General features: G+C 43.5%; 1 protein-coding gene across 8 annotated transcripts in view; it reads right to left on the reverse strand.

Moving 5' to 3' along the window:
- The window catches only part of SYNE2 (spectrin repeat containing nuclear envelope protein 2), a 262,085-nt gene that overhangs the window by 226,205 nt on the left and 9,342 nt on the right, over window positions 1-26,538 (reverse strand). For all 8 annotated transcript variants that reach the window (XM_054026012.1, XM_054026015.1, XM_054026014.1 and 5 more), the window contains exon 2: window positions 11,037-11,165. In XM_054026012.1, coding sequence (XP_053881987.1) covers window positions 11,037-11,115 — 79 coding nt within the window. In that variant the 5' untranslated portion in view covers window positions 11,116-11,165. The remainder of the gene's footprint in view (window positions 1-11,036; window positions 11,166-26,538) is intronic.

Here is a 26,538-nt window from a genome sequence, read left to right on the forward strand (position 1 = left end):
ATCTTGCCCTAGTTTTCAAAATGTAACTGACCCAGAATAAATAAAGCTAACCAAAAACTATAAAACACTTCCTTCACCCCTGGCAAAATCACTGCCCAAACTTACCAGGCCAGAAAATGGAGCTGATGAGACAAACATGCATCTGACAATATGAGAACACCTGAAAACCCTCAGATTTTCTCTTGCTTTTTAAAGTCAGTCTTTAAAGAATAACTTTTTTTGGGAACAATAATAATTAATCTGTTACATACAGTAATTGATGATAAAGAGAAATTGTTGGACACTTATTAGTATGTCCTGAAATGGACAATCACAGCCACTACTTAATAGGCTAATCAGTAAAGGCTAGGTCATCGGCATGCGATCTAGCACATAGTACTGGGCAGTGCACCGCTGAACTGTTGCAAGAGCATCCCAAAGGAAAAAGTGAGTCAGGGAGTTGCAATCTCCCAGCTGGTCTCCTCACTGCTCCAGGAAAGGAATACTCTGTGATACCTATAGATCTGTCACAGCACACAAACTCAGGTATGTCTACACTGCATTGTAAGCCCAGGGTTCAAATTCAGGCTCAAATCTAACCCCCCTTCCGTTAACATACAGATTGCACTCACCCGGGCTCAGACCCAGGATACCAGGACCTCACGGGGGTGGAAGGTCCAAGCCTGAGTCAAGCTGGGACCCAGGGCTCAAGCCCTATTGCTTTGCAATGTAGACACAGCCCCATTGGGCTCGTGCTCGAAGAGTCCACCAAAACTATCCCACAATTCTAAGGACTGACTTTCTTTGTCCTCTGGACAATCTAGTTTGGTGGACAGTCAGGTTTTCCCATGCTGCACCATGAACAAAGGGCTGGAGTGATCACATTTTGGGTGCTAGGAAGTCTGGGATATGGGTGGTTGGACTTGGGGCATACATAATGCAGTTTCAGAGTAGCAGCCGTCTTAGTCGGTATCCACAAAAAGAACAGGAGTACTTGTGGCACCTTAGAGACTAACAAATTTATTAGAGCATAAGCTTTCGTGGGCTACAGCCCACTTCATCGGATGCAGTGTAGACTCTGAAGCCCCAGATTGTGACCCTGGCTCAACAATTCCTAAACTAGGGTTACAATGAGTGTAGACACTCAAGCCCTAGATTAACAAACCCAGAGCCTGCTAACTTGATTCTACTAACCCTGGGCTTACATTGCAGTGCAGATCTACCCTCAAATGCTGGTATAATTACACCACCAGGCATGCGGAAGGGGAGAAATCTATGTTATGCCCTCTTCCCACCTTCTCCCATCCTTTCCTGCACAGATGCATGAAGGCGGGACGTAGCAGAACCGAAGAGCCTGCTTCTCCCTGCAAGCAGGAAGTAATGGTACAGTGCACCAGCACAAGATGGCCACAATTTGGCCCTGAGTGCTTGTCAAAACATTCTGATACAGTGAACATATCATTAGCAGGATCTCTGGGATATCACAGCCAATGAAGTATTTGGTACTGCATGATTTTTTTAGAGATATGGATTTTAAACAGTTAAATTACATTATTTAAAACAGCAAATTTAAAACAGCAATTACCTTATTTTAAAATAATTGAACCAATCCTGCAACTTCATTTATTTCTATCTTATTACCATTTTCATTCGAACACGAAGAATTACCTCTAGCATCGCCTTGCCCATCCCCCTCATTTTCACAATTCCAGTTAGCTGCAAGTGCTGGGCAAGTCCCTGCACTTTTAGAAAAATAATTACACATTTGCCATATGGGCGGAAATTCAAAACAGAGCTTTCTATTTATTCCGTTCCCCTCCACCAATGAATGCAGTTTCATTCACTCGTAATAGGAAGGCAGAAGAAGAAGTCTCCAGAGCTGATGCTAATGTCCAGCCATACAGTGTTATGTTATCAATCAGTAATAAAGATACTTTCATCAAGTTTTACAAGCCTGTCCAAAGCCAAATGAAGTCAACAAGAGTCTTTCCATAGACTTCAGTGGGCTTTGGATCAGGCCCTATGTGTTCAAAGTGCTGCACAGACATTAATCAATTAATCATCATATCACCCCCCTGTGCAGCAGGTAAATGTGAGCCCCTGACCCCAAACCACCTACTTATGACCTCATTCCCAGAAACTGAAAGCAAATTCACCAACTCAAGAAGTCTCATTATACTGAGTTTTGTGATCATTAGGTTTCTACCTATCTAGATATCTAAGGTACTTCTATGTCCCCCATTACTGTGGTATCTGAACCCCTCCATCTTTATTTATCCTCACAGCATCCCTATGAGGTAGGACAGTGCTACTACCACCACTAAACTGAGGCACAGAGAGACTAAGTAACTTACCCAAGGTCACATAGGACCTCTCTTCTGGAGCAGAAAATCTCCTGCATTCCAGGTTAGCACCCTAACCACTGGACCATCCTTCCTCTTTACAGGGGATACGGGTGTTTATTTTACTCATTTTCAGTGTTGGGTTTTGGCTCTTATAGTACCAGGTAACTTCTTAGACCAATTGTTTTTATAGGTTTACTTGAAAACTGAAAGACAAATACTCATAAAAACTTTTTTAGCACATCTCATTTACTGACTGTTTGCATCCTAAGCCCACATACCAAAAAGTCGCATGCCATGCAGTTGCTATGTGCAATCAAGAAGTGAACTGCAGACAGGATGCTGGGATTTACAGCAGACACTGTAAACAGGATGTAAATTTCACTATAAGTCCCCTGATAGGAACTTTTCCATTTTTAAAAGTGACTCCTGAAAAACCAGAGCCAGTGTTGTTTAATGGACTCTTTCCTGTTCTAGCTAAAACCCAGAAACCCTAGTTGTAATAAAACAGCAATCTGGATAGACCAGGGATTAGGTTAGACCACAGAGGATTACCATCTAGGAATTCCCAGTTTGCGCAATCTCTGGAATACCAAGTGCGCCTGACAAGTACATACTCATGCAAGTAAAATACAGGAGATTCAGTTAAACAGAAGATAATTTTGGAAAGGCGCATGTAATCTAATATAAAATGCACTTATCACTATTTGTGAGGTTTCAAGTAAACAGAAAACACAATTATTCTTTCTTCTTAATCATTCAGGGACTATTCAACACATTTGAATTAAATTAAATCATTGCAATATGTTAAATTATTAAACACACCTGAAATAGTTTCTGCTCTCATCCTCTTATGTTATCATCCTTTTGAGTGCCATCAAATATTAATATATACACATCAATAAATAAAGACAACAACTGAGCACCTACACTGCTAATGAACTGTTGAAAGGCTACATGCTTGCATTTGTATTTAGCGCCAAAATCTAACAGGCTGAAAACCTGCTTTTTTCTTAATCCTCCTATCCTCCCTACACTATGTGTGTAGTGGAATTTTGGGGTCACACTGATGCTATGACACCTAACATGGTGCAATCTAATAAAAATAATACATTACTCCAATTTATGCAAATTTGCTACCACCAATCAACTCTACAAATAAAAAAATAAGTTGGAACTTGTACACTCCACTGGCCATACACCATCATTTTAATCCTTTTCCACACTCCATGAAAAAGATGAGCAGTGTATAATTGGAGAACTCAATAGTATATTTCATATTCTGAGATATCCTGTCAGCAAGCATGGAAAGTAAATTCTGTATCCTGCCTAGGCTTGTTCAGCAGGAGCTCACACCTACCACCCCTGTGCATCCAGGCTTGCCTGCCAGGAAAATAGTATGGGAAAAGGTCAGCTGGAAAGGACCAGGTGTGTCCTTTGGGACACTTACCAACCCATCCTAGCCTGCATCAAAGAAATGAACAAAATCTCCTGCTGCAAATAGAGGAAAGCCTCTAATCGGCTCCACATACCCGTCCAGCTGCCATATCTCACTGCTCACCTCCACCACACATATACCCCTCTCCTCACACCCTTTCCTCATTTCAAGGTAACTTCTGTATTATGCCAGACCTGCTTCGCCCAGTAGCTCCCAAACCTTTTACCATCGGGCCCTGCTTGTATCAAAGGAAATGAGCCCAGGCTGCCCCTCCCCATGTACTAGAGACAAAATTTGCATATAATCGTATACCAGCCTTTCGTGGCATACATGGTTACTAAAGGGCAATGAACTACGTGGCCTTGCCGTGGCAAAGCTCAGCAAGAGGGAGGAGCTGGTTTCTATGCCCACAGGATAGAGAGGAAAGAAGTGACCCAAACTGAAACCGTAGAGCAGCCAGTAAGTTTCTCCATGGGATCAGGACTCCAATAGAACCACTATAGGGAGGGGGGTAGGCAGCAGGGCCCCCAGACTGCCCCTAGCACCACCCAGCCAACAAAGCACGAGGGCAACTGGCTGCTGCCTCCTTCCTCACTGGTATCACACTGGTTGAACATCTGCAAGGAGGATGCGAGGAGAGCAGAGGAGAGAGAGTCCCTGCTGTCAGTGGAATGGCACCTGGTGGCCAGGAGCAGTCACTGCAGAGGAACATCTGCTCAGTCCTTGCAGCTGTGCATGGGAGAACCCTTAGCTGAAGCTGGAAGAAGGAAACAGAAAAATCTAACAGAAAATCCCAGGCAGCCATCTCTTAGTTATAAGAGTGTAAATAAATAAGTGAAGCAAGAGTTTTAGGTCCCACAGAAACACAGCGCAGGAGGCCAGGCCCCACAGTTTGCGACTGTCTGATTTAGGCACTGTGTATAAATACAATAGAGGCAATATCCCTTTAACTAATGCATCATGTCTTGGGCATGATCTCCAATACACTCTGCCCAGGCAGGAGCAGGCCCTCCTTTATTAAACACTTCCCACATAAATGATAAATATTGTAAACATACACCCAATCAATACAATGGGTCCAGTTCCAGACTTGGCTGCAGCCCCTTTAGGTGGCTATGCAGAGCCACCACACAATAGAGCAGTCTCGAAGGCTGCTCTAAGTTATGCTGCATGCCACATAAGACCCTACAGCAGCAGAGAATATTGGAGGTGTACAGCATTGACAAATTTTGTGATTTTACTAAGAGTCTCTCAAGAGTTGGTGTCTTAAAACCCCAGCTGCTAGAGTCATGTGATTACATACAAATCGCAGCTTTCATTTAAAAATAAAAAAAAGTTTTTAGCCCTCCCATGGTGGTGGAATAAAGCCTGAAAACATGACACTCTAAAGACTCAAAAAAACAGAGGAAAATATATGATTTATGAGATTTTTTAAAATCTTATGATTTTGGGGCCTGATTTGTGATTTTTGAATGCTTGGGATTGGCAATACTGGGTAAGGCAGGGGTCTCAAACAGGCGGCCCGCGGGGTTATCTTCTGCAGCCCGCGAGCTCCTCACGGCCCCCCCGCCATCCCCCAGCATTTACCTAGAGCGGCTCTGGCCTGATGCATACCGGGGGCAGGGCAAGCTCCCTGCCTGCCTGCCCTGCCCCTACGCCGCTCCGAGAAGCCAACGGAACCTGGGGGAGGAGGGCCACAGGGGTGTGTGTGGCTGTTGCTTCAGGCACCGCCCCCAGGAGCTCCCATTGGCTGCGGTTCCCCGTTCCCGGCCAATGGGAGCTGCTGGGGGCGGTGCCTGAAGCAACAGCCACACACAAGGAAGGGGTTGGAATGGGGGCAGGGAAGGGGTGGGAAGAGGCAGGGCAGGGGCAGGGCCTCATGGAAGGGGTAGAGTGAGGGCGGGGCCGAGGGCGGTGAGGGGGAGGTGTCAGTAAATGCTGCCCTCAGGCCAATGTACTAGTCCTTATGTGGCCCTCATGGTAATTTGAGTTTGAGACCCCTGGTGTAAGGTCACCTTTGCACCGTCCTCCCCACTCTCCTCACCTCCTGTGTTGTACCTAGAATCTGACCCAACATTTTCAAGCTTTATTAAACTTAATTTATATCTTCTTAAACTATCTAACTACAAAGAGTGACTCACTATGAACCAAGTTACATTTCTTCCTTTTACCTATGGTTTTCTTTTACCACGTCTTTTCTTCTGTAGTCAAGTATGACAATTTTAGGAGAAGCTGCCACACCTCGAACAATTTTCCTTTCTAAAAGTTCAGTAGCTAATGCAGCGAATACAGAATGCTGACATTAATTTAACAGATTTAACAATGACATTAATTTAACAAACTAACAAACATTAATTTAACAAAAGCTCGTATAATAATCTTGATGGCGATGGGGTGTGACAACCTGTAATTTTAATATTTCATAAGCTTTTTGTAGCTCTGCATGTTGTATATCACAGAGTTCTCATAAAATGCATAAAAACTTTCACTCAGTGGAGATACTTTGATTTATGCCAGCTGATTATTATGTATTTGGATTGTGGTAATACCTAGGAGTCCCGGTCATGGACCAGAACCCTATTGTACTAAGCACTGTACAAACACAGAATAAAAAGATGGTCGCTGCCCCATTACGTTTACAATCTAAAATGAATTGCTCATCTAATCTAAACTGAGAATTTGGCCCTTCCATATATTAATAGAATGGTTAAATATTCCTTTGAACTATTAGAACTATTGCTTGGCTGTGACCAAGACTGACTGAAAAAATTATAGACTTTGCCCCTATAGCAACCAGATTAGATCTATGTTGTGATCTCCTTGGATGCCTTCCAGGTAAAGTAATGTACTGACTTCTGAATGTATTATCAAGGCTAGTCACGCAGACTACACGCCTGCTCAGTTTTTCTTTTTCCAGGACTAAAAGATACACGCTAGTTTCTTATAACCTGTGCATTATACAAAACTGAACATCAATCATACAGTTAAGAATTAAGATTTTCAAAAATAACATCTTAACGATAGACTTCTAAGGCCATATTTAAGCACCTACAGAAGTGATGTGATTTTCAGAAAGTACTAAGCAGTCACTCTCTGAAAATGAGCCCTCTCTAAGGTGTCTCAAGCTGAGCACCCAAAAACTGACAAATGCAAAATCTCCAGACACTTTGAAAATCTTGCCTCTAGGCTTCTATTTCTGAAAACTCTTAGCTTTAGTGTTTGTTCTTGAATTTCCCTGTTATTCCCACTTCCCATCTGTTACAGAGGATCTATTGATTTCAAGGCTGGTGGTTTCTGTCAATTATCTTAAGAAATATGTCTTTACTTCTTCTAAGTATATATTTCCAGTTCTGTAATTCTGCCCCAAAGGTTCTACCAGGGTCTCACTTCTTAGTCTGTTGATATATTTATATTTTTTATTCTTTTTTGTAAAGCACCTTGAGATGTCTTAGGCTTGGTCTACACTACAGAGTTATGCCAACATAGCTACTTCGGCTAGGAGCATGAAAAATTCACATCCCCTAGGTAGCATACTTATCTTGGTAGAATCCCCACTATTCAGGCAACTAAGCTGAGGGAAGAGTGTTTCTGCTGGCATAACTAATGTGGTTTAGGGAGATGCTGTTATTATGTCAGCAGAACTCCTTCTGTTGGCACACATAGCATCTACACTAGGGGTCTATTCTGGAACACCTATGCCAACATAAGCTCTGTAGTGCAGACATGGCCTCATGTGAGAGCCAACCACATGAAGCGTATGCCAAGAGAAGGATTTCTGACAACACAATTAGGCCCGATTGTGTTGCCATTTCAACAGAGCTGAAGCACTCAAATTTCTTCAGCACGAAGATAATGTATAACCTCTTGAAATTTTAATAAATGGGGCTCTTAGGGTATGTCTACACCACACAGCAATTAAAACCCCTGGCTGGCCCGTGCCAGCTGACTCAAGCCCACAGGGCTCTTTAATTGCAGTGTAGATGTCCGGACTTGGGCTGGAGCCTGGACTCTAGGACCCTGTGAAGTGAGAGGATCCCAGTGCTCGGGCTGCAGCCTGAGCTGGAATGTATACATCGCAATTAAACATCCCTCAGCTCGAGCCCCGTGAGCCTGAGTCAGCTGGCACGGGACAGCCAGAGTGTAGACATACCCTTAATCTCTGGGCTATTGGACCTTGAATTCTCCATTCCTTCAGTATGATGGCCAGTTAAGATAAAAATTCAATTTCAATTTGTTCAGAAATATCATGAATATTATTTCAAAGCAAAATCCTCATCTATGATTAGGGCCCTACCAAATTCACGGTCCATTTTGGTCAATTTCACGGTCATAGGATTTTTAAAATTGTAAATTTCATGATTTCAGATATTTAAATCTGAAATTTCACAGTGTTGTAATTGTAGGGGTCCTGACCCAAAAAGGAGTTGAGGGGTTGTGGTACTGCTACCCTTACTTCTATGCTGCTGCTGGTGGCAGCGCTGCTTTCAGAGCTGGGCGACCAGACAGCGGCGCCTGCTGGCCAGGAGCCCAGCACTGAAGGCAGAGCCGCTGCCATTAGCAGCGCAGAAGGAAGGATGGCATGGTATGGTATTGTCACCCTGACTTCTGTGCTGCTGCCTGCAGAGCGGGTCTTCGGTCAGCAGCCGCCACTTTCCAGCCACCCAGCTCTGAAGGCAGCAGCACAGAAGTAAGAGTGGCATGGTAGGGTATTGCCATCCTTACTTCTGCGCTGCTGCTGGCGGGGCACTGCCTTCAGAGCTGGGCACCTGGCCAACAGCTGCCACTCTCTGGGCACCCAGCTCTGAAGGCAGCAGCACAGAAGTAAGGGTGGCAATACCTCGACCCCCCCCCCCGAAATAACCTTGCGACACCCCCCCCCAACCCACTTTGGGTCAGGACCCCAGTTTGAAAAATGCTGCTCTCCCTGTGAAATCTGTATAGTATAGGGTAAAAGCACACAAAAGACCAAATTTCATGGAGGGAGACCAGATTTCATGGTCCGTGATGCATTTTTCATGGCTGTGAATTTGGTAGTGCCCTATCTATGATCCTTTGTAAGAATAACACTATCTCCTGACTTAAAGCTAGAACTTACTTTTCTGATTCTACTTCATGCTAAACACACGCCTAAGTGTTTACCTAAGGCAAAATTCTCTCTTTAGATGCACTTCCCACTGATTTTGATGGGCGCTGCAAATGTGCATCTGATGGCAAAATGGGGCTATACTTTGTGTAACTTTTTAGAGCAGGGGTGGACAAACTTTTTGGCCTGAGGGCCGCATCAGGTTTTGTAAATTGTATGGAGGGCCGGTTACGGGAGGGGGTCGTGGCCTGGCCCCCACCTCCTATCTGCCCCCCCGGGACTCCTGCCCCATCCCCCCCCCCTCCCCTGACGGCCCCTCTGGGACCCCTGCCCCATCCAACCCCTCCTCTCATTCCTGACGGGCCCCCCTGGAACCCCTGCCCCATCCAACCCCTCCTCTCATTCCTGACGGGCCCCCCTGAAGCCCCTACCCCATCCAACCACCCCTTCTCCCTGTCCTCTGGCTGCCCCCGGAACTCCTGCCCCTGACTGCCCCTTGCTGCCCCATCCAACCCTCCCTACTTCCTGACTGCCCCCATTCAACCCTGTTTCCCCCCCGCCCCCTGACCACTACCCCCCAAACTCCCCTGCCCTCTATCCGATCCCTCATGCTTCCTCCCCCCTTACCGCACTGCCTGGAGCACCGGTGGCTGGCGGCGCTACAGCCGTGCTGCCTGGCTGGAGCCAGGCCATGCTGCCGCTGCCACCACCACACAGCACAGAGCACCGGGTCAGGCCAGGCTCTGCAGCTGCGCTGCCCCAGGAGCTCACAGCCCTGCTGCCCAGAGCATTGCACGGGCAGCGGAGCGAGCGAGCTGAGGCTGCGGGCGAGGGGGAACAGCGGGGGAGGGGGAGGAGGTGGGGCGAGCCTCCCAGGCCAGGAGCTTGGAGGCCAGGCAGAACGGTCCCGCGGGCCAGATGTGGCCCATGGGCCGTAATTTGCCTACCCCTGTTTTAGAGTAACCTTTGGCCATTGGAAGTTTTCTGCTTGCCTGTCTGACTGTAATGAAGTCAAGTGCAAAAGGAAAAGATATCAGAAAGAAGTTTAGCTTTAGATCATTGTAAATACTAATTAATCACAATGTATAGCTCTAGAAACATGTGTGTAGATAAGGATGACAGAAAACACTTTGCGGATTCGTTTTCTGCACCAGCTTCATCTGTCTTCAATGTTTTCCCTCAAATAAATCAGTAACTTCACCATACGTAAGCCATTGGGAAATCCTTTTACAGTGGGTGATGCAGCCCATCTCCCCTTAGAGCAGACAAAAAACTGAAAAATCAGCTTTGTAATGGACTTGATCCTGAAATCAAGATCAGTTTTTGCATGCAGAAAGACTGTAGGATTGGCTATCAAAGAAACCAAGCAAGGAAACATAGCATACCGTAAACATTTAAACAAAACTCCCTATTAATGTGCAATACAAGTACTGCTATTTCAAAAATACATTCCAAAATGTATCCAAAGAGGCACAAGTTTAGGGAAAAAGAAACTCTTCTCAGCCCTGCACACTCCAACAAATGGTTGAGGAACCTTTAGCTTTATCATTTTTAGAGCCCAATTCTGCCTCCCTTACTGAGATTGACCAGCACCTTATTACTCAAGTAGTCCCACTGAAATAAAGGGGACTGCTTGCTTTGTAGGGTGTGACTCAGTGTGAGTGAGGGGGGCAGAATTTGGTCTTTAATGAGCTTGTGTGGAAGCCAGAGAGATTTTATGCTCGTTCAGGTCCTGAAATATGTATCCACAGGGGACAGAGACAAGAAATAAGAAGAAAATGCAGCAAAGACTATTTAGTGCTTTCCACTAATAGCAAGCAAAGGCATGTTTTAATTTGCAGAGATACATAATAAATTATAGGAATTGTGTAACTCTTTCATAGTTCCCTTGACAACTGTTTACAGTAACATGTGTTCAGCTAACATAAGAAACTGTGAGCAAATCTGTTCCAAAAAAGGCAATGACTCGGTAAATACCATGAAGAAAAGCTCAGTACTGTATTTCACTTTACAGTTGAAAAGCCTCTGCCGAGATATTTACAGAAGTCTGTTTACAGCAGAGAAATAAATGGACTATAGCTGATAAAATTTTTATGTTTTAATGGACTTCACAGATTTTCACTTAACTTGCACACAGCCACAGACATTTGCCAAAAACTTACATACAAAGTTACATGAAACTTGCATAACTTACCTTGCAGTGAAATCTGAAGATCATCTATTTCGGTGGAAGATTGCTCCTCGGCTAATGGAGATGATTTCTTACATGCCATATTAAACTTCAGGACGGTTGTATCATTCCCTCATTATTTCATCTGACAAACTGAAATGAGAAAGAAAAAGAAAAGTTAGGAGATCAGCACCTCTGTGTTCTCATTAAGAACTGGTGCTCTTAGGATAGGAGACATGCTTTATTTTTTTTTCTGCTAAGGTGTTTCCTTAGCTTATGTAAAAAAAAAGTGACTACGCCTACTTTTTGAATCATAAAGTTATCGTCCCTTGGTTATTTCTAACGGCTGGCTGAACTCCAGAATTCAAATCAGGGATTCAAATGCGTCTTCTCATGAAAAGGGAAGCACTGGAATTAGAAAGATTCAAAACACGGTAGGCTTTTTGTAGGAAGTCAGGTTGACAAAGGCTCATGTACGTTTGTTACCGACTAACCCAAAAGGTTTTCTTTAAATCTTTATATTTTACAGACTTCTTTTCCTGCTTGGTAATTGTTAGAGCAGACTGGAAACAATAGCAGCTGAGCCTGCAAAGATTACACAATTAAAGTGTAACAAAAAAGGTGATGGTTGACATAACAGAACAATCATTCTTGCTGTTCCTATCTGTATCTTAGTTACTCCTCTTCTCCCACAAAAGTCGATTTCTCACAAAGAAGTTTTATTTTCTAGCCCTCGTTTTTTCCCTTCTGTGGATGCCTCCCCCATCTCTAACACCATCTTAGAGAACAATATGCAGTATCCTTTTTAAAAAAAAATAGTGTTATGTATTTGACTGTAGTAACTACATTGTTTAACTTGACAGTGGGAGAAAAATTGGCCTCTCAAAAACAGACTGATATTTTTTTCAAATTTTTCATTATTTTTTTCAGGTCTGACCTTAAACAAACTCTGTTCACAAACAACAGAACATTTTCAGCACCAAGTATAATGAGTGGCATGCCCAACTCTTACTATTTATTAATATTTAGTGTTGTGTATCTAAACTCCTGATCACAACTCTGAAAATTAACCCCTCCTTTCTGTGTTTATTTGGTTCAATCTGTGTTTATTTGGTTCGAACAAAAGGCTAACATTTAAGCCTGCGAAACGCTGAAAAAAACATTCTGCCTTTCTTTCCTACATACATAGGTGCTGGAACTAGGGGTGCAGGGGGTGCTGCAGCACCTCCTGGATTGAAGTGGTTTTCACTATATTCAGGGTTTATAGTTTGGTTCAATGGCTCTCAGCACCCCTGCTATACAAATTGTTCCAGCACCCCGGCCTACATAATCTTAAAAGAATGTGCAATTAAAAAGAAAGCTTGCTCCCAGTTTTCAGTGTTCCTTTAAGAGTGAACACCAAATCACTAAAAACAAAACAGTTTGAAATCCCCAAACAATGAGAAGACACGTGTATACTGAATGCCAATGTCTCCTATCTTCCATGGGCCTATTTCATGAGGTGACACTACACTAAAAGCCAAACCCTGTTCATCTTACTCATATGACATTGAAGTCAATGTGCTTGTGAACATGTGGAGTAGGATTTGGCCCTAAAGTTCTACGGTGATTATTTTCCCAATGTATTTAAAAGACAAAAGGTGTTTATGGAAGTCTCAATAAAAACAAAACATTTTAAATGTGAAAGAGAAAGTGTAATGCAGTGGATACTGCCCTAGACTGGGAGCTAGTAGATCTGGGTTCTATTCCCAGCTGTGCCACTAACCTGCTATGTGACAAATCATGTCACCACTCCGTGCTTCAGTTTCCCCTCCCACTCTTTATCTGTCTTGTCTGTTTAGACTGTAAACTCTTTAGGGCAGAAAACTCTTTTACTATGTGCTTTCTAATCTCAGGTGGTGTCTCTAGGTGTTACTATAGTACACATAAATTAATAATAATAATTTTAACCAACCCATACTGTACTTGGATTTATTACATATCCAAAATGAAAACCAAATGCAATATCCACCTCATAAATTTAGGGCTAGATTGCAACCTTCTTACTCACATGGAGTAGCATCTGACTCCGAAAGTAGTACCTGTGACTTCAGTGGGACTTCACTCAAAGTAAGATACTATTCAGTGTGAGTAACTGTATTATATCTAGCCTTTAATAAATCTACTGCACCCACTAGGTTAATAAGATTGATTGCTATTGCTTTCATGTTTCTATTAAATATTTCCTTTTTTAATTTACATTTACACCGATCCTTTTATTGGATAACTATCTGACACAATTACGTGTAGCTAAGCCAGTTCCTTATAACAGAATGTATTAATGGGTAATTATGAAAAAACAATGTTTAAAAAAATGAAAAGCTTTTGAATGGCAGCGTGCCATTTCAGTATGGATAGAAACCTCAGTTGAAGGAATTACCTTTGCCTTTCCATCTCCCTTGAAAGTTCATGAAAGCATTTAAGATTATGTAAGTATTGCCAACCCCATGCGCTCAAAAAATCATGAGTTAAACCCAGAAAAATCATGAGACTAACTTCAAAATCATGAGAGGTAGCAACACTGTTTTAAGTCCCATGTCCCCAGTGAGACTTAAGTACATGCTTAACTTCAAGAAAGAGGACCAAATAACGATGCTTTCCTGAATAGCCTTTCTGACTACATTCTGGTCTCCGAAGAAAAGAGAGTCAGAGACAGATTTAGAGGCTTCACCAGTGGAGATTACAGAGCTTTAAGTGTATAATTTGGATCACTGCATTTTGTGAATGTATTTTTATTTACTCCAGATACAGTCATGATATTTAATTTTATGGGGGGAAAAAGGAAGTTACCAATTGTAGAATCCATATGATTTATAGTGGAAATGATGCTATTCTCAGCAATATCTGTGTAATTATTGCATTATAATTACAAATTAACTTAGTTTAATGATGTGGGTGTTTGCAGTAATTACACAGGCTACCTGTGTAAACATGGTGCACATCGACTGAATCCTCCTATGGGACCCAATCCTGAAAAATCCTGAGCTCACACAGTGGAACTCAGAGATGCACCCTTCAAGACCAAAAGTGAAATAAGGGCCACAAACCCATGCAGCCAAGCTACAACCTGTGGGGTATAGATGTAGAGTGGATGACAAAACCCTCTGAACCACAGCTGTATTGTTTCTCTCCTTTGTGGATCCATGTCCCCAACATGTCCCCTTCCCCCTATCCTGCAGGGCCAAGAGATCTACAGCAAAGTTCTTCCCACGTCGAAGTGACCGTGATACCATCCAGCACACAAGGTTTCTATTGCATTTGGTCCTAATGTGCATGTTTTGACCTCAGGATTAGCACTATGGTTATTAAATAACTGGAGAACAATCCTGCCTCAAGTGAATCTGAGAACTTTCTGTTGTTGCTGTTATAATTCGGACGTATTGTTTGAACCTGATATTTCTATACCCAGTAGGTGTGTTTCACTTTGTCATACGCTACATGCATATTTCCAAATCTGGGACTGATGTGGATTTAAAATCATTGGGATAATGGAAGTAAATGATCCAGCTCCTAAAAACGTAGGTCTTATCTACACAGGGAAATTTACCAGCATAACAATACCAGTATAGTTACATTGCCAGTAAATTTCCCCATCTAGACAAGTTCTAATTAGATTAGAACTCATACACAGAAGATTATATTGTAAAGTTGTTGGTAATAGTCTTACTCTCTGCTTGTTTATTTATAAGCAACTATTTCTAGGGTGCTCATTGCTATCCAACTAATACGTGTTGGCTAATAAACTAGTTTGGCTGCACACATGATGTTGATGTTGCAATGGGAATTACAGTTATTCCTACTGTGGATCCTCACATTGCATGTTCTTTTTTTCTCTTCTCTTCAGTGCCACTGATTATTTATGACCCGCCCAGGAATTCTGAAAGTATTTCCCTCTGCAGAGGCCTCTACATATAAACTAAAGCCTGATCCTAGCAACAGATTATTATTAATCATGAGTCCAGTTGGAGCAGATGTCATGGATAGAAACAGCTGATTTTTGTCTTTAGTGTTTTTTCATTGTAGTGTTCTATTTACTTCCTAATAATTAACAGAGATCTTGTATATTTTATTTTTTGCATATATTAGAATAGAATCAGTAGTAACTGTATCTATAATGAGTTTTGAGCTTTTCTAGTTGCTCGTAAAGTTGTTTTTAGACTATTTTTCCAGCATTCTATCATCTCAATGGGAAATTTTCAAGGTCATGGTCATGTCATTATATACGACTGAGAGAATTCCCACAAACATCACAACAGTTAAGGTTCTATAGGTGTTTACATTTTCATCCAAGTTCTGATGGGTTGAGACCTCTTTTGTTTTAAAGTAATTTACAGCATGCTGAGATATGACCTGCAGGTTTCTGCCTCAGCATTATATTTACCATTTTTAAATAGGTTTACTTACATGAAAAATCATCAGGAGGTTAGGTATTTTTACATGCACTTTTCTGAGACCCTTGCAACAAAACACCTTGGCAGGGTGGACTCCTGCTCTAAACTGAATGTAAAAGTACTTCATTTCCAGAGAAAAATGCTTGGAATGTACCCATGGGCTTCTGGGGGGGATATTGTCTGGACAACCTTTCCAGTTCTACAGCACCCAGCTGGAACACTTCTTCATCATAAATCCACAACTCCCTCTCCCCAAATGATACTGAGCCAGTTCCTCAGGTGGTGCAAATCCACTGAGGTCAACAGAGCTATGCTGATTTACCGCAGCTGATGCTCTGACCCATTATCTCCTTGACTGGCTTCATTTTCCATGAAAAATAAAACATCACATACTTTCATCATTCAATATGCAAGAATTCAACTTGTTCCAGGAAAGTTAAAGGCATGATTTAAATCCATTAAAAGCAAGTTAGTTCTGAGTAGCACAGTCCCCATGTTTTCCCAAGAGAAGTAACTGGTTCCCATCAGGACTCTAGTCACCCCAAAGTTGGTAGTGAGGAGGGTCTTGACCGTGTCCCTACTCTGCACAAGTCCCTGCTGCAGAAGACGGCATATCAAGCTCTCCATTAAAGTGGGCTCCACATGTGAGTTGGGAAGCTCTGAACCATCGGAGACAACTTTACATCTTCCCTAAGAAAAGGGAACATGGAAAAGTTTAGACATCCTAAATAGCTCTGTTCAGGCACAGTGGAGAACCAGTTGGGCTCTAACTATAGATCTAATCCTGTACCCCATGCTCACATGAGTAATTATTTATGAGAACAGTTCCATTGAAGGTTAGCTGTATGGTAAAATTACTAACAGGAGTACGCATTATAAGACTGTCCCTTCTATGATTACTTTATTTACGACAGCCAGCGACGGTACATTTTTTCTTTCCCAGTGGCTTCCCACCAATCTATTTATAATCCTGGCAAGATTCCAAGCAAAACATATGGCTATACAAAGGCTATGTCACTTTTTAAGGCCAACAAATGTTACTTCTTTGTTTTGGTTTATATACAAATAGTGCTTCCTGTTAAACCAGCACAATAGATCTTCTCATTAAATTTATCAGACGTGTATTTTTTTTAAAGTATCTTTCCTGTTAGTCCTTTTTGTTAAACATATTATCACCAATTTCAGCAGAAGAATTACATACTTTAAATTGCACTAATGCTGCACTTTTAAAGCATGTCGCCGTTTTCATTAAAAACACTGAACTTTCACATAACATATGTCCATTCTCTTTAAGACTGCACACAGTGTCTCTTATTTAAATGACTATAATCGTTCAGGTTATCACTAGCTGCTGAGACTTTCAGTCGTGATTTTTTAGAGAGATTGTGAAATTTAATTATTTGAGGTCAATGCACTAGACCAAATTTTGCCCTAAAAATGCATGAACACAGCTCCTAAATAAATCAATCTGAATTCTGTGTATGCACCCAAGGCCAGAATTTGGCCCCCAGAGAAATGTGTGTTCTATTTGGCTGTGTTCTATTTTTAGAGCTAGAGTTTACCTCAGATTTATTTCCTCATAACTAGAAATCCAGAAATGGAATGTATATAGTAGTTTGATAAACCTGAATTTTCAAAACCTGCAGTTACCCTCATTCAGTTACCTCTTCTCCTTAGTAAAGAACAGAGTGACTGTAACAGTCTATGAAGTAACTCAAAAAAAGAGACTGATGCTGAGAGCAGCAGAGTGCAGGAAGTCTAGGAAACTGGGGTAAAGTCGTGGCCCCACCGAAGTCAGTTGGAATTTTGGATGGGATTTCACCTCTGGAAACTACCATTCACAGCTACAGGCCCTACACTGCACTTATGCATTGTGCTGAAGCCTCTGGATACATGAAAAATGTCCTTGCCTGAGTCATTGCTGCCCTCCAGAGTAGCACATTCAAGGCCAGAATGGAGATACTTTCTCCAGTGCATAGCATGTCCAAAGACTCCCTTGGACAGTTCCTGTGCCTGTGACCCCTTCCCACTGCATGGCATAATGCAGCCACAATGCAAGCCATCCCATTAAATAAAACATTCGTAAAGGGCAGAGGGGAATGGTTACATGATTTAAAAAAAATATAAAACATGGATTAAAATAAATCAGGATTGGTCAGCTGAGAAAAATGGGAAGCTCCAGGATATTTGATTTCATCTGACTCCTTATATCATGTTCCCACCATAACAATAGAAGTGTCCTTGATGTACAGCCACATGAGCAACTCTTTATACCCTTCTCCTCAGTGTCCTAAACCTGCCCCATTTGTCAACATGCAGAAGGGAAGAGGGAGGAGGATTCTAGGACTGTTAGGGTGACATTAACTCTCACTTGGCAGCTTGACAAACCAAAATAAACAGGAAAATCTAGTCTGTTTTGATTGACCTTATTTCAATAAATTATTGTGTTTTTTTTTTTAGAAACATTCCTAGTCTGCCTTTGGGATCACCATTCAAATTGCTTGTTTATTGTCTTAAGAGAGACCCAGGGCCTGAGTCTCATTTACATAAGGCCATTTGATACCACTGATGGTTTAAAGGGCATTTAAAGTGGAAGAAAATTATAATTACTTCCTCTGTACATTATCAGAGTGCTGTCAAAGGGCACGTATGTAGATGAGAATCAGGTACACAATCAAGGTAGCCTTGAAAATGGTACAGAATTTTCCTTTTCACAGCATTCCTACTTCCTGGTTTTTTTTATGATAAAGGAAGCAGTCTAATGGTTAAAATGCAGATTATTCTGCTGGTGTGAACCAACACTAACCAGGGCACTGGGTTTCTCTCTGAGATCACAGGTCTGTTCTTGGAAAGAAAGATCCTTCTGAATGTCAGTAACCTGTTAGTAAAATCCGAACAAACAAGCAACGTGAGGTGGTGCTGGAGAGACTGGTGTGGATTCATAAACCAAATCCTGGGATTGTCTCTGGGACCCTGGGCCTGTTCTTGTAGAGAGCAAGATTCTTGTAAACTGCAGCACACTCGTGTCTCCTAAGAAGAGAGCAGACAAAGCAATCAAGGGTGACAGGGAAGGAAAGGGATGCACAATGTCATGCTCACTCACAACCCAAAACAGAGCAGAGAGGTCTCATGTTAGGCCTATCTGCCTTGACAGATCAAGGATTGTTTAGATTGCTATATAGAACAGAAAAGAGGCATCACACTGCAAGTGGTTCTTAGCAAAAAAACTCTCTTCAGTAATATTAGCCAGAGAGCAAGAGATCGATCACAGGAGAGAGAGACTGGGAAAGTAAAACTCAAACCAAACTTCCTGAAACTTGATAGGAAAATTAAACTTTAACAGTAGTAGCAGGTGCTGAATTGACAGTCCTGGATTCATCCCTTATGGACAGACCATGTCCAGTTCAGGCTACAGCAGTGTAAACTTCCACCACCATCCCACCAATATACATGAACTCTGACCTGGAAGGATTCCCTGTAGGAGTAAGAAATCACTTAGTCTTCACTAGAATGCAATTCTTTCTGGTGAGAATTACACCAAGAGTGAAAGTTAGGGCCTTATTTTCGAAAGGCTTCTGTTCTGTGGACATACAGTTTGCATACAGACCATCGCTTTCAGGCATATAATCTGCATGACCAAATGTCTACATGCAAAATGAGAGTCCCTTTGACAAGGATGACTTTAGTGCTTATGATGTGAGAAAAATCTGTGTTTCTACAACTTATCTAGGTAGATTTTCTCCACCAAGTCCTTCAGCACTGTGAAACAAAGCACTTTTGTTTAGATAACTGATTAAGACAAAGTAAAACAGTGTATCTGTCTCTGCTTTCAAGGAACTTGTTGCTTTTAAATTTTTTAAAACTTTAATTCACAGAATGGTTTCAAGCCAACACAATAACTTTTTTGGTACAATGAAAGCCAAGCCAGCCACTTTTGGTAACAATATTAAGACAACTAAGAGGTAACTAGTCAGCCCAACTGCCTACAGAAAAGGAACTTTATGCTGTACTAGAGCAGTTATGACAAGTTATTATTATACACAAAACACTACCTTAAAAGAACAATAAGGTTACAAAGGCAAACACTCAAAAGATAAGAAATGCCATATTTAAGGTTCCCTGTGCAATCTTTATTTCCCCCCTTCTGCATATGCATTCTGATAGTCTTTAATTATATAACCACACGCTATAAGCCTTAACTCTGATATTTCCTAACTTTTGTATGTTTGACTTTGCAACCTTAATGCTCTTATAATGTAGGTTTTTGCATGTCATTTCCTAGGTTTTTAAAAAAGCAAACTGAAAAAAAAAAAAAAATTCTACCACATGCAACCATACTGACCATCACACGGGTCTTCAGAAAGTTTGGAACCTTTAGGCCTTGTCTTCACTTACCGGAGGGTCCGGCGGCACGCAATCGATGTTCTGGGATCGATCCCGGAAGTGCTCGCAGTCGGCGCCGGTACTCCAGCTCGCCGAGAGGAGTACGCGGCATCGACGGGGGGAGCCTTCCTGCCGCGTCTGGACCGCGGTAAGTTCGGACTAAGGTACTTCGAATTCAGCTACGTTATTAACGTAGCTGAATTTGCGTACCTTAGTCCGAAGTAGGGACTTAGTGGGGACCAGGCCTCAGATCCACAGCACAGATCTCTGCCACTTGAGCTAATGGAGTAACTGATAGCAGTATTAGATTGTCATCCTCTATACAAACCAGCCATTAGAGAAGAATGAGACACACTGATTGACAGTGGGTTTCACAGCTTTTTGCCACCAGCAGAGAACTGCTGAGGCTCTGGAATTCTGGATTAATTTCCAGGATCTGAAGGGGAGTGTTCTTTCGTGAGCACAGACCCCATCTGCTCCTGTTCCCAGTCTTTACTTATCCCAGTCTCTTTGCTTATGCAGTCCCAGCCTCAACCCTAGGGTTACTATATTTTAATTTAAAAAAAGGAGAACACTCCACAGGGCCCCGGCCCCGCCCCAACTCCACCCCTTCCCTGAAAGCCCTGCCCCCTCTTCCTCCCCCTCCCCTGCTTCCCGTCAATCAAATGTTCGCGGGAAGCCTGAAACAGGGAGGCAGCAGGTAAGCTGGGGCTAGGGCTGGGGCGGTGGCAGGCCACGAGGAGGTGCGGCCCAGTCCAGCCCCCCCAGCTGAGCAGCTCCCTCCGGCGGGCGGCCGGCCCCGGCCAAGAGGTTCTGGCCCCGGCGTCTCCCGCCCGGCTCGGCTCGGGCCCTGGGACGCCAGCCCTGGTTCCGGCCGAGCGGCTCCAGCCCGGCACCGGCCGAGCACCGGCGGCTCCAGCCCGGCACCGACCCTGGCAGAGCACCGCCGGCCCCAGTGGTTCCGGCCGAGCACCGCTGGCCCCAGCAGCTCGGGCACTCCTGGTCCCAGTCCCAGCGGCTCCGGCCCAACTCGGCTCGGGCCCCGGTTCCAACCAAGCGGCTCCGGCCCGGCACCAGCACCGGCCCTGGCCGAGCACCACCGGCCAAGCACCGCCGGCCCCAGCTGCTGCGGCTCGAGCCCGGACCCAAGCCCCACGACCCCTCCCTCCCTATTTTCCTGGACATGTCCGGCTTTTTGGGATTTCCTCCCGGATGGGGATTTGAGGCCCAAAAAGCCAGACATGTTCAGGAAAATCCGGACGTATGGTAACCCTACTCAACCCCCTGGGCCTCCTCATTCCATTTCCAGTGTCTTTGCCCAGCCCGTACCAGGCTACTCATCCAAGTCCCAATCTCCCTCCCCTGGGCTCCACATCCCAGTCTACCCGTAGGCTCCTTGCCCATCCTGTCCTTGTCTCCCCCATCCCCATCCCCAGCTCCCAGTCTTCTATCTTTGTTCCTTATCCGAATCTACTCCCTCTTCCTCTGCTCTCCCCTGTCCAACTCTTGTCCCCACTGCATTTCAGTCACATTGCTTCCTCCTTCTTCACACTGTCTATGCAATGCAGGGGTAGCATTGAGAGTACAGGAGAGATAGACTCTCTCCTCCCATTTCCTGTACCTGATCCTGCTGCTGCTGGCAGCAGCAATAGCAGGGAAAATATCGTGCTCAGCCCACTGCAGCCCTGGGCTCAAGCATGCCCAGTGCAGACAGATTTCTTGGAAAATTTAAGCTCTCAAACTCTAAGAAGTCTCTATGGAACAACTGTGAATGGAGATTTTTCAAAGGCTGATAACTTGGCCAAATTTGGACTTTTCATGGAATCATCAAAAGGCACGTGGCTGACACCAGCTAAATTTCAAATCCCTTCTCCAAAGCACAGAGGTGCAAGAACTTCTCAATGAAATAGTTACCAGAACTTTTTTAACATGAGAAAAACAAGATATTCCCCCCACACACACACACAAATCTCATTCTGCAAGATCTCTGAACCATTCTTGCTGAAATGTTCCAGGAAAAAAAAAAAATCTACTTGAGGCAGTCACCTGGCATGGAAAATTTCTGCCCAACAATTTCAATTTGGCAAAGTTGTAAGCAACTGAAAACAGGACAATCTTAAGTACAGGTAATGCTACCAGCTCTACCTTTATAATTAGTATTACAGCAGGGCCTGGACACCCCCAAATGGGATCAGAGCCATAGGCGCTGACTCCGTGGGTGCTCTGAGGCTGGAGCACCCAGGGGGAAAAATTAGTGGGTGCTCTGCACCCACTGGCAGCCAAGCTCCCTTCATCCCTCGCCCCACCTCCTCCTCCACCTCCTCCCCTGAGCGCGCTACGTCCCTGCTCCTCCGCCTACCTCCCAGTGCTTTCCGCCCAGCTGCCACCAAACAGCTGTTTGGTGGCTGTTTGGCTCCGGGAGAGAGGGGGAGGAGCGGGAACATGGTGCACTCAAGGGAGGAGGCGGGGAAAAGGCGGGACCAGGGCAGGGATTTGGGGAAGGAGTTGGAATAGGGGCAGGGAGGGGGCTGAGTTGGAGTGGGGACTTTGGGGAAGGGGTTGGAATGGGGGTGGGGTGGGAAGAGGCAGGGCAGGGCAAGGGCAGGGCCTCATGAAAGGGGTGGAGTGGGGGGTCCAGCATCCATGGGAAAGCAGGAAAGTCAGCACCTATGATCAGAGCTCCACTGAACTAAGCAACATACACACAAAGACTTAGGGACAGTCCTATCCTGAAGGGAGTAAAGTCTATATCAACAAGACAATTATTGTTCCCGTTTTACAGATGGAACATTGAAGCATGGAGTGATTAAATGGCTTGCTCAAGATCACACAGGAAGTCTGCAGCTGAGCCTGAAACTGAATCCACATTTTCTAAGTCTCAGGTCAGTGCCTTAATCACAGGACCATCCTTCCTCTCTGCAAGTTGCTTTATTCCTAGAGCCAGTTCAGGATTTCTTCGGATGTTGCCAAAACAGGACAAATGTCTACAGATCTTGTGTGTCTCTCTCACCAAAGCAGACTTTCAAGTGGCAATGTTATAAAGCATGAAGTTATTTGTCAACAGGTTCCGTCAAGCAGTACAAAAAGTGTGTTGTAGAAACAGAGCTACTGTTCCATTCTTCACGGATAGTGTTTGAAAGAACGATTCTAAGACTCAGAAGATTGGGTGAACCATGACCGACTGTGGTACTGTCGGCGGACTCCAGTAGTGGGAATTTTCAAAATTATAATGTAAATTTCTGCATGTTTTCCAATTCATTCGCTTTGGGAAAGCTGGGAGGAACAAAGCTCTGGTAGCAATTTATCATGACATAATCTGGCATGTGAACACTGTCTCATAAATCTTTAGTAATAGGATATACCTCCAAACTTCTTTGAAATCGTGCATTGCTTTCCCATTGAATAGACATGTGGACTAGTTTTATTGAGAAATATTTTAAAAGAGGAACATAGTGATGAGAGTGAGGGAATTGGGAGTTAGCTAATGCCATACATTTGAAATATGAATTTTGACAACTATATGAAATGGTAGCATCAGACCACAGGTGAGTTCTGTGAAGATATTCAAAGTCAACACAGACCACAGATAAGAGATGTAATTGCTCCTCAAGGAACAGCACTCTCCATGGACCAGCACTCCCCACGGACATCTGTGCTGCAGAAGTTTCTGGTTTCTCCAACTCAGAAGTGCTATTCAGTGTATATTCTGGGAAGAAAATTCAGATTTCCCACAACTTCAAAATAGGGCCAGTTGTGCTGCCTTTTCCCACTGTTAGCCACTACATCTGAACCATAGAGGCTATTTGTTTCCATTGTCTTTTCCAACAGGAAACAGAATTTCCCCTGTGACTGGTGTATTTCACCTCTAACACTCCCACTCAAATTTATGCAACAAATGGTACAAGTGACCTAGCCTACATTTCTTTAAAAAAATAAATAAAACCAACAGCCACCCCAAAACCTACCAGTCTGCTGACTTCTTTGGCACTGTGAGCTCTGTCTTAAGGGGTTGATTAAAGTGAAAAACAATGTCTGGAAATAACTAGGATTGAGCCTTTCTAGTTTTCATGCTTGGCTTTGTAGAGTGGCTTTCTTCCAGTTCTTTCTTTAATAGTTCATTCATTTTTCTTTAATCCATTCATTTAAGGACTTGACTTCAACTCATCATTCATTCTGCCTCTTGGTGAATAACCACTAACCCTCGGGCACAAAGAAACTCTAGAATCAAATCTTGACTCAGACAGTATTTTCCTTCTCCTTTTTACTTTCTATTTACTTCTGTCAAGTTTTCTATCTTTCCCCGGAATGAGGTGGGAGAACGCACTTGTATTTGTCTGGAATTAGAACTGAACAGGATCTATTTAATATGCAGTCTTATCTCAATAATATATCCTGAGGTATTAGCAATGTGTTTTGTGGTAGAGGAGAGTGAAGGGGGAAAAGACAATGAAACACTGGTGTAGATAATTTAAAAACAGAGGTTTTTCTGAGGTGGAAACAAGCACTGACATAGGGTTGTCCTCCAGCAAGCATTATTTTGATAGACAGTGTCTGTTTTATGAGGGCAATAGTAGATAGCAGTGTTGTCTAGTGGTGGGGGCACTGGCCTGGGAGTCGGGAGACGTGAGTGCTATTTCTGGCTCTACCACTAATCTGCTGCGTGACCTTGAAAAAGTCACTTTGCCTTTGTTTACCTTCCCTATCCTTTGCCTCTGTCATTTAGAATGTCAGATCTTCAGGACAGGGATTGTCTCACACTAGGATCTAATCCAAAGCCTGTTAAAGTCAGTGGAAAGATTCACATTGAATTCAATGGGCTTTGAATCCGGCACTACGTGTTTGCACAATGCCTAGCACAGCGGGTCCCTGTTCTCAATTTGTGCCTTTTAGGCACTACCATACAACATATAATAATATAGGATTAGTGAAATGGTCATAGCTTGATTGTGTTACACAGGTTGGATTGCTGACCTATAGCGGAAACAATAATGTGTATGTGAGGACCCCAGAACAGATCATTTTAGAAATTGGTTCAGATTGTTTATACATAGTACTAATGTTGTTTGGATATTTTATTGTTGTATTTGTTATTTTTGTTAACAGCTATATAAATTATGTAATGAGAAACATGGGAGCTGCCCCTCTAGAAACAGGATGGGGACACTTGGAGTGGGCCCTTGAAGGGGCCGTGAGCAGTGCATGCTGCTGTGGTGGGAAGGTATAATGACAGTAATACCTAGCTCTGATCTAGCGCTTTTCTGGACTTAGCCTTGAGGAAGCTCCCAAGGCAGGTTAGAATTCAAAGAATAAATAAAATTCTTCAAAAACTGAATCTTGTCATTGAAGATGTACCATATACGCTAGCTGCTCTGTGCACTGGGCGGGTAGAAGTAATTTCTTCTCACACCTACATCATGCTATTGTGAGCCACGAAGTTGGGAGGTGCACAGCGTCCTTTCTCACAAAGATACTTCATACTTCCGTGCTGGGCTGTCTGCCGTAACGTTATGCCCAGACCAACAAGATCAGACACATCTGAATGTACATTCCTCTTTTTTGTCTTTCCACTTTGTTATTCATCATCCTCCTGTCCCTGTTCTGACAGCCAGTGTGCTTTAGGTAAAAGGCCTTTTCTCACATAAAGCTTCTTTTATCTGTCCCTCCCACACCTCCATAACAATAATTGCAAGGGTCCCCCCCACCCTTTAAATAGTCTTTCCTTAAATAGACTTTACAACATGGTTTTAGAGCTTCTGAGAACTGATTTTGCTCTTACCCTACCCCAATCCACAAACCAGATGAAACTGCCCCAAACCACTACAGCTAGACTGTGGACATACTGCAACCTCCATGTAAGAGGCAGTGTGTATTATGCTGCCCCAGAGCAGACTAGGGATCAAAGTGTGAAACAGAGAATCAAAACTCTGTCCTTGGTTCCCTTTTGCTGTAGGGGTGAGATGTGATCTATACCTGCCTTTTTTCCATCACAGCTTACTTGCCCCTCCATACAGACTTAGCTGAGTTTGCCTGCATCTGGGGGGAGAAGGGAAGACAGAGCTTCACCCATTTTTGACCCCTGCCCTATGGCAGCACCACAGAGGCTGCTCTCCCTTCATGCTGTGAGATCCACAATGCAGATGATCCACACAGCAGATTTAGAGGTTGTCCTCCTTACACACCAACACAGATGCATATCCTGGGTCACAGTTTAGCCCATAACACAGTAAAACTCACCCTGATTTCCAGGACAACATCAACAATCACAGTTTGTACTAATGGGTCTTCACATGGCTCCACAGACCCATTCAGGAAGAATAACATTTACCACTCTGACCACAGAGCCATCTGCCTGATTGTGTTGATTGTTTCCATACCTGGCACTGTGCTTCCAACACGGTTCTTCTCAAAGTCATGGACACCCACACTTTTGGGGTGGTGCCATACAATGTGGTCAGTTGCCAGTTGTCAAAGATCAAGTCACAGATATTTGTCTTGGGCAGATGTTGTTTCAGAGTATCTTTGAAACGTTTCATCTGCCCTCCACCCTTATGGTTACCAGAGCTCAATTTGGAACACAGAATTTGTTTTGATAGACAGGTCTCAGGCATATGAATTACATGACCAATCCATCTCACTGGGTGCAAATAAAACCAGCCTCAATACCGACTGAATCAGCCTTTGCCGAGGCTTCCATTTTGGACGCCCAGTCCTGC

Source organism: Malaclemys terrapin, chromosome 4, assembly GCF_027887155.1.
Source record: "Malaclemys terrapin pileata isolate rMalTer1 chromosome 4, rMalTer1.hap1, whole genome shotgun sequence".
Classification (NCBI taxonomy): domain Eukaryota; kingdom Metazoa; phylum Chordata; order Testudines; family Emydidae; genus Malaclemys; species Malaclemys terrapin.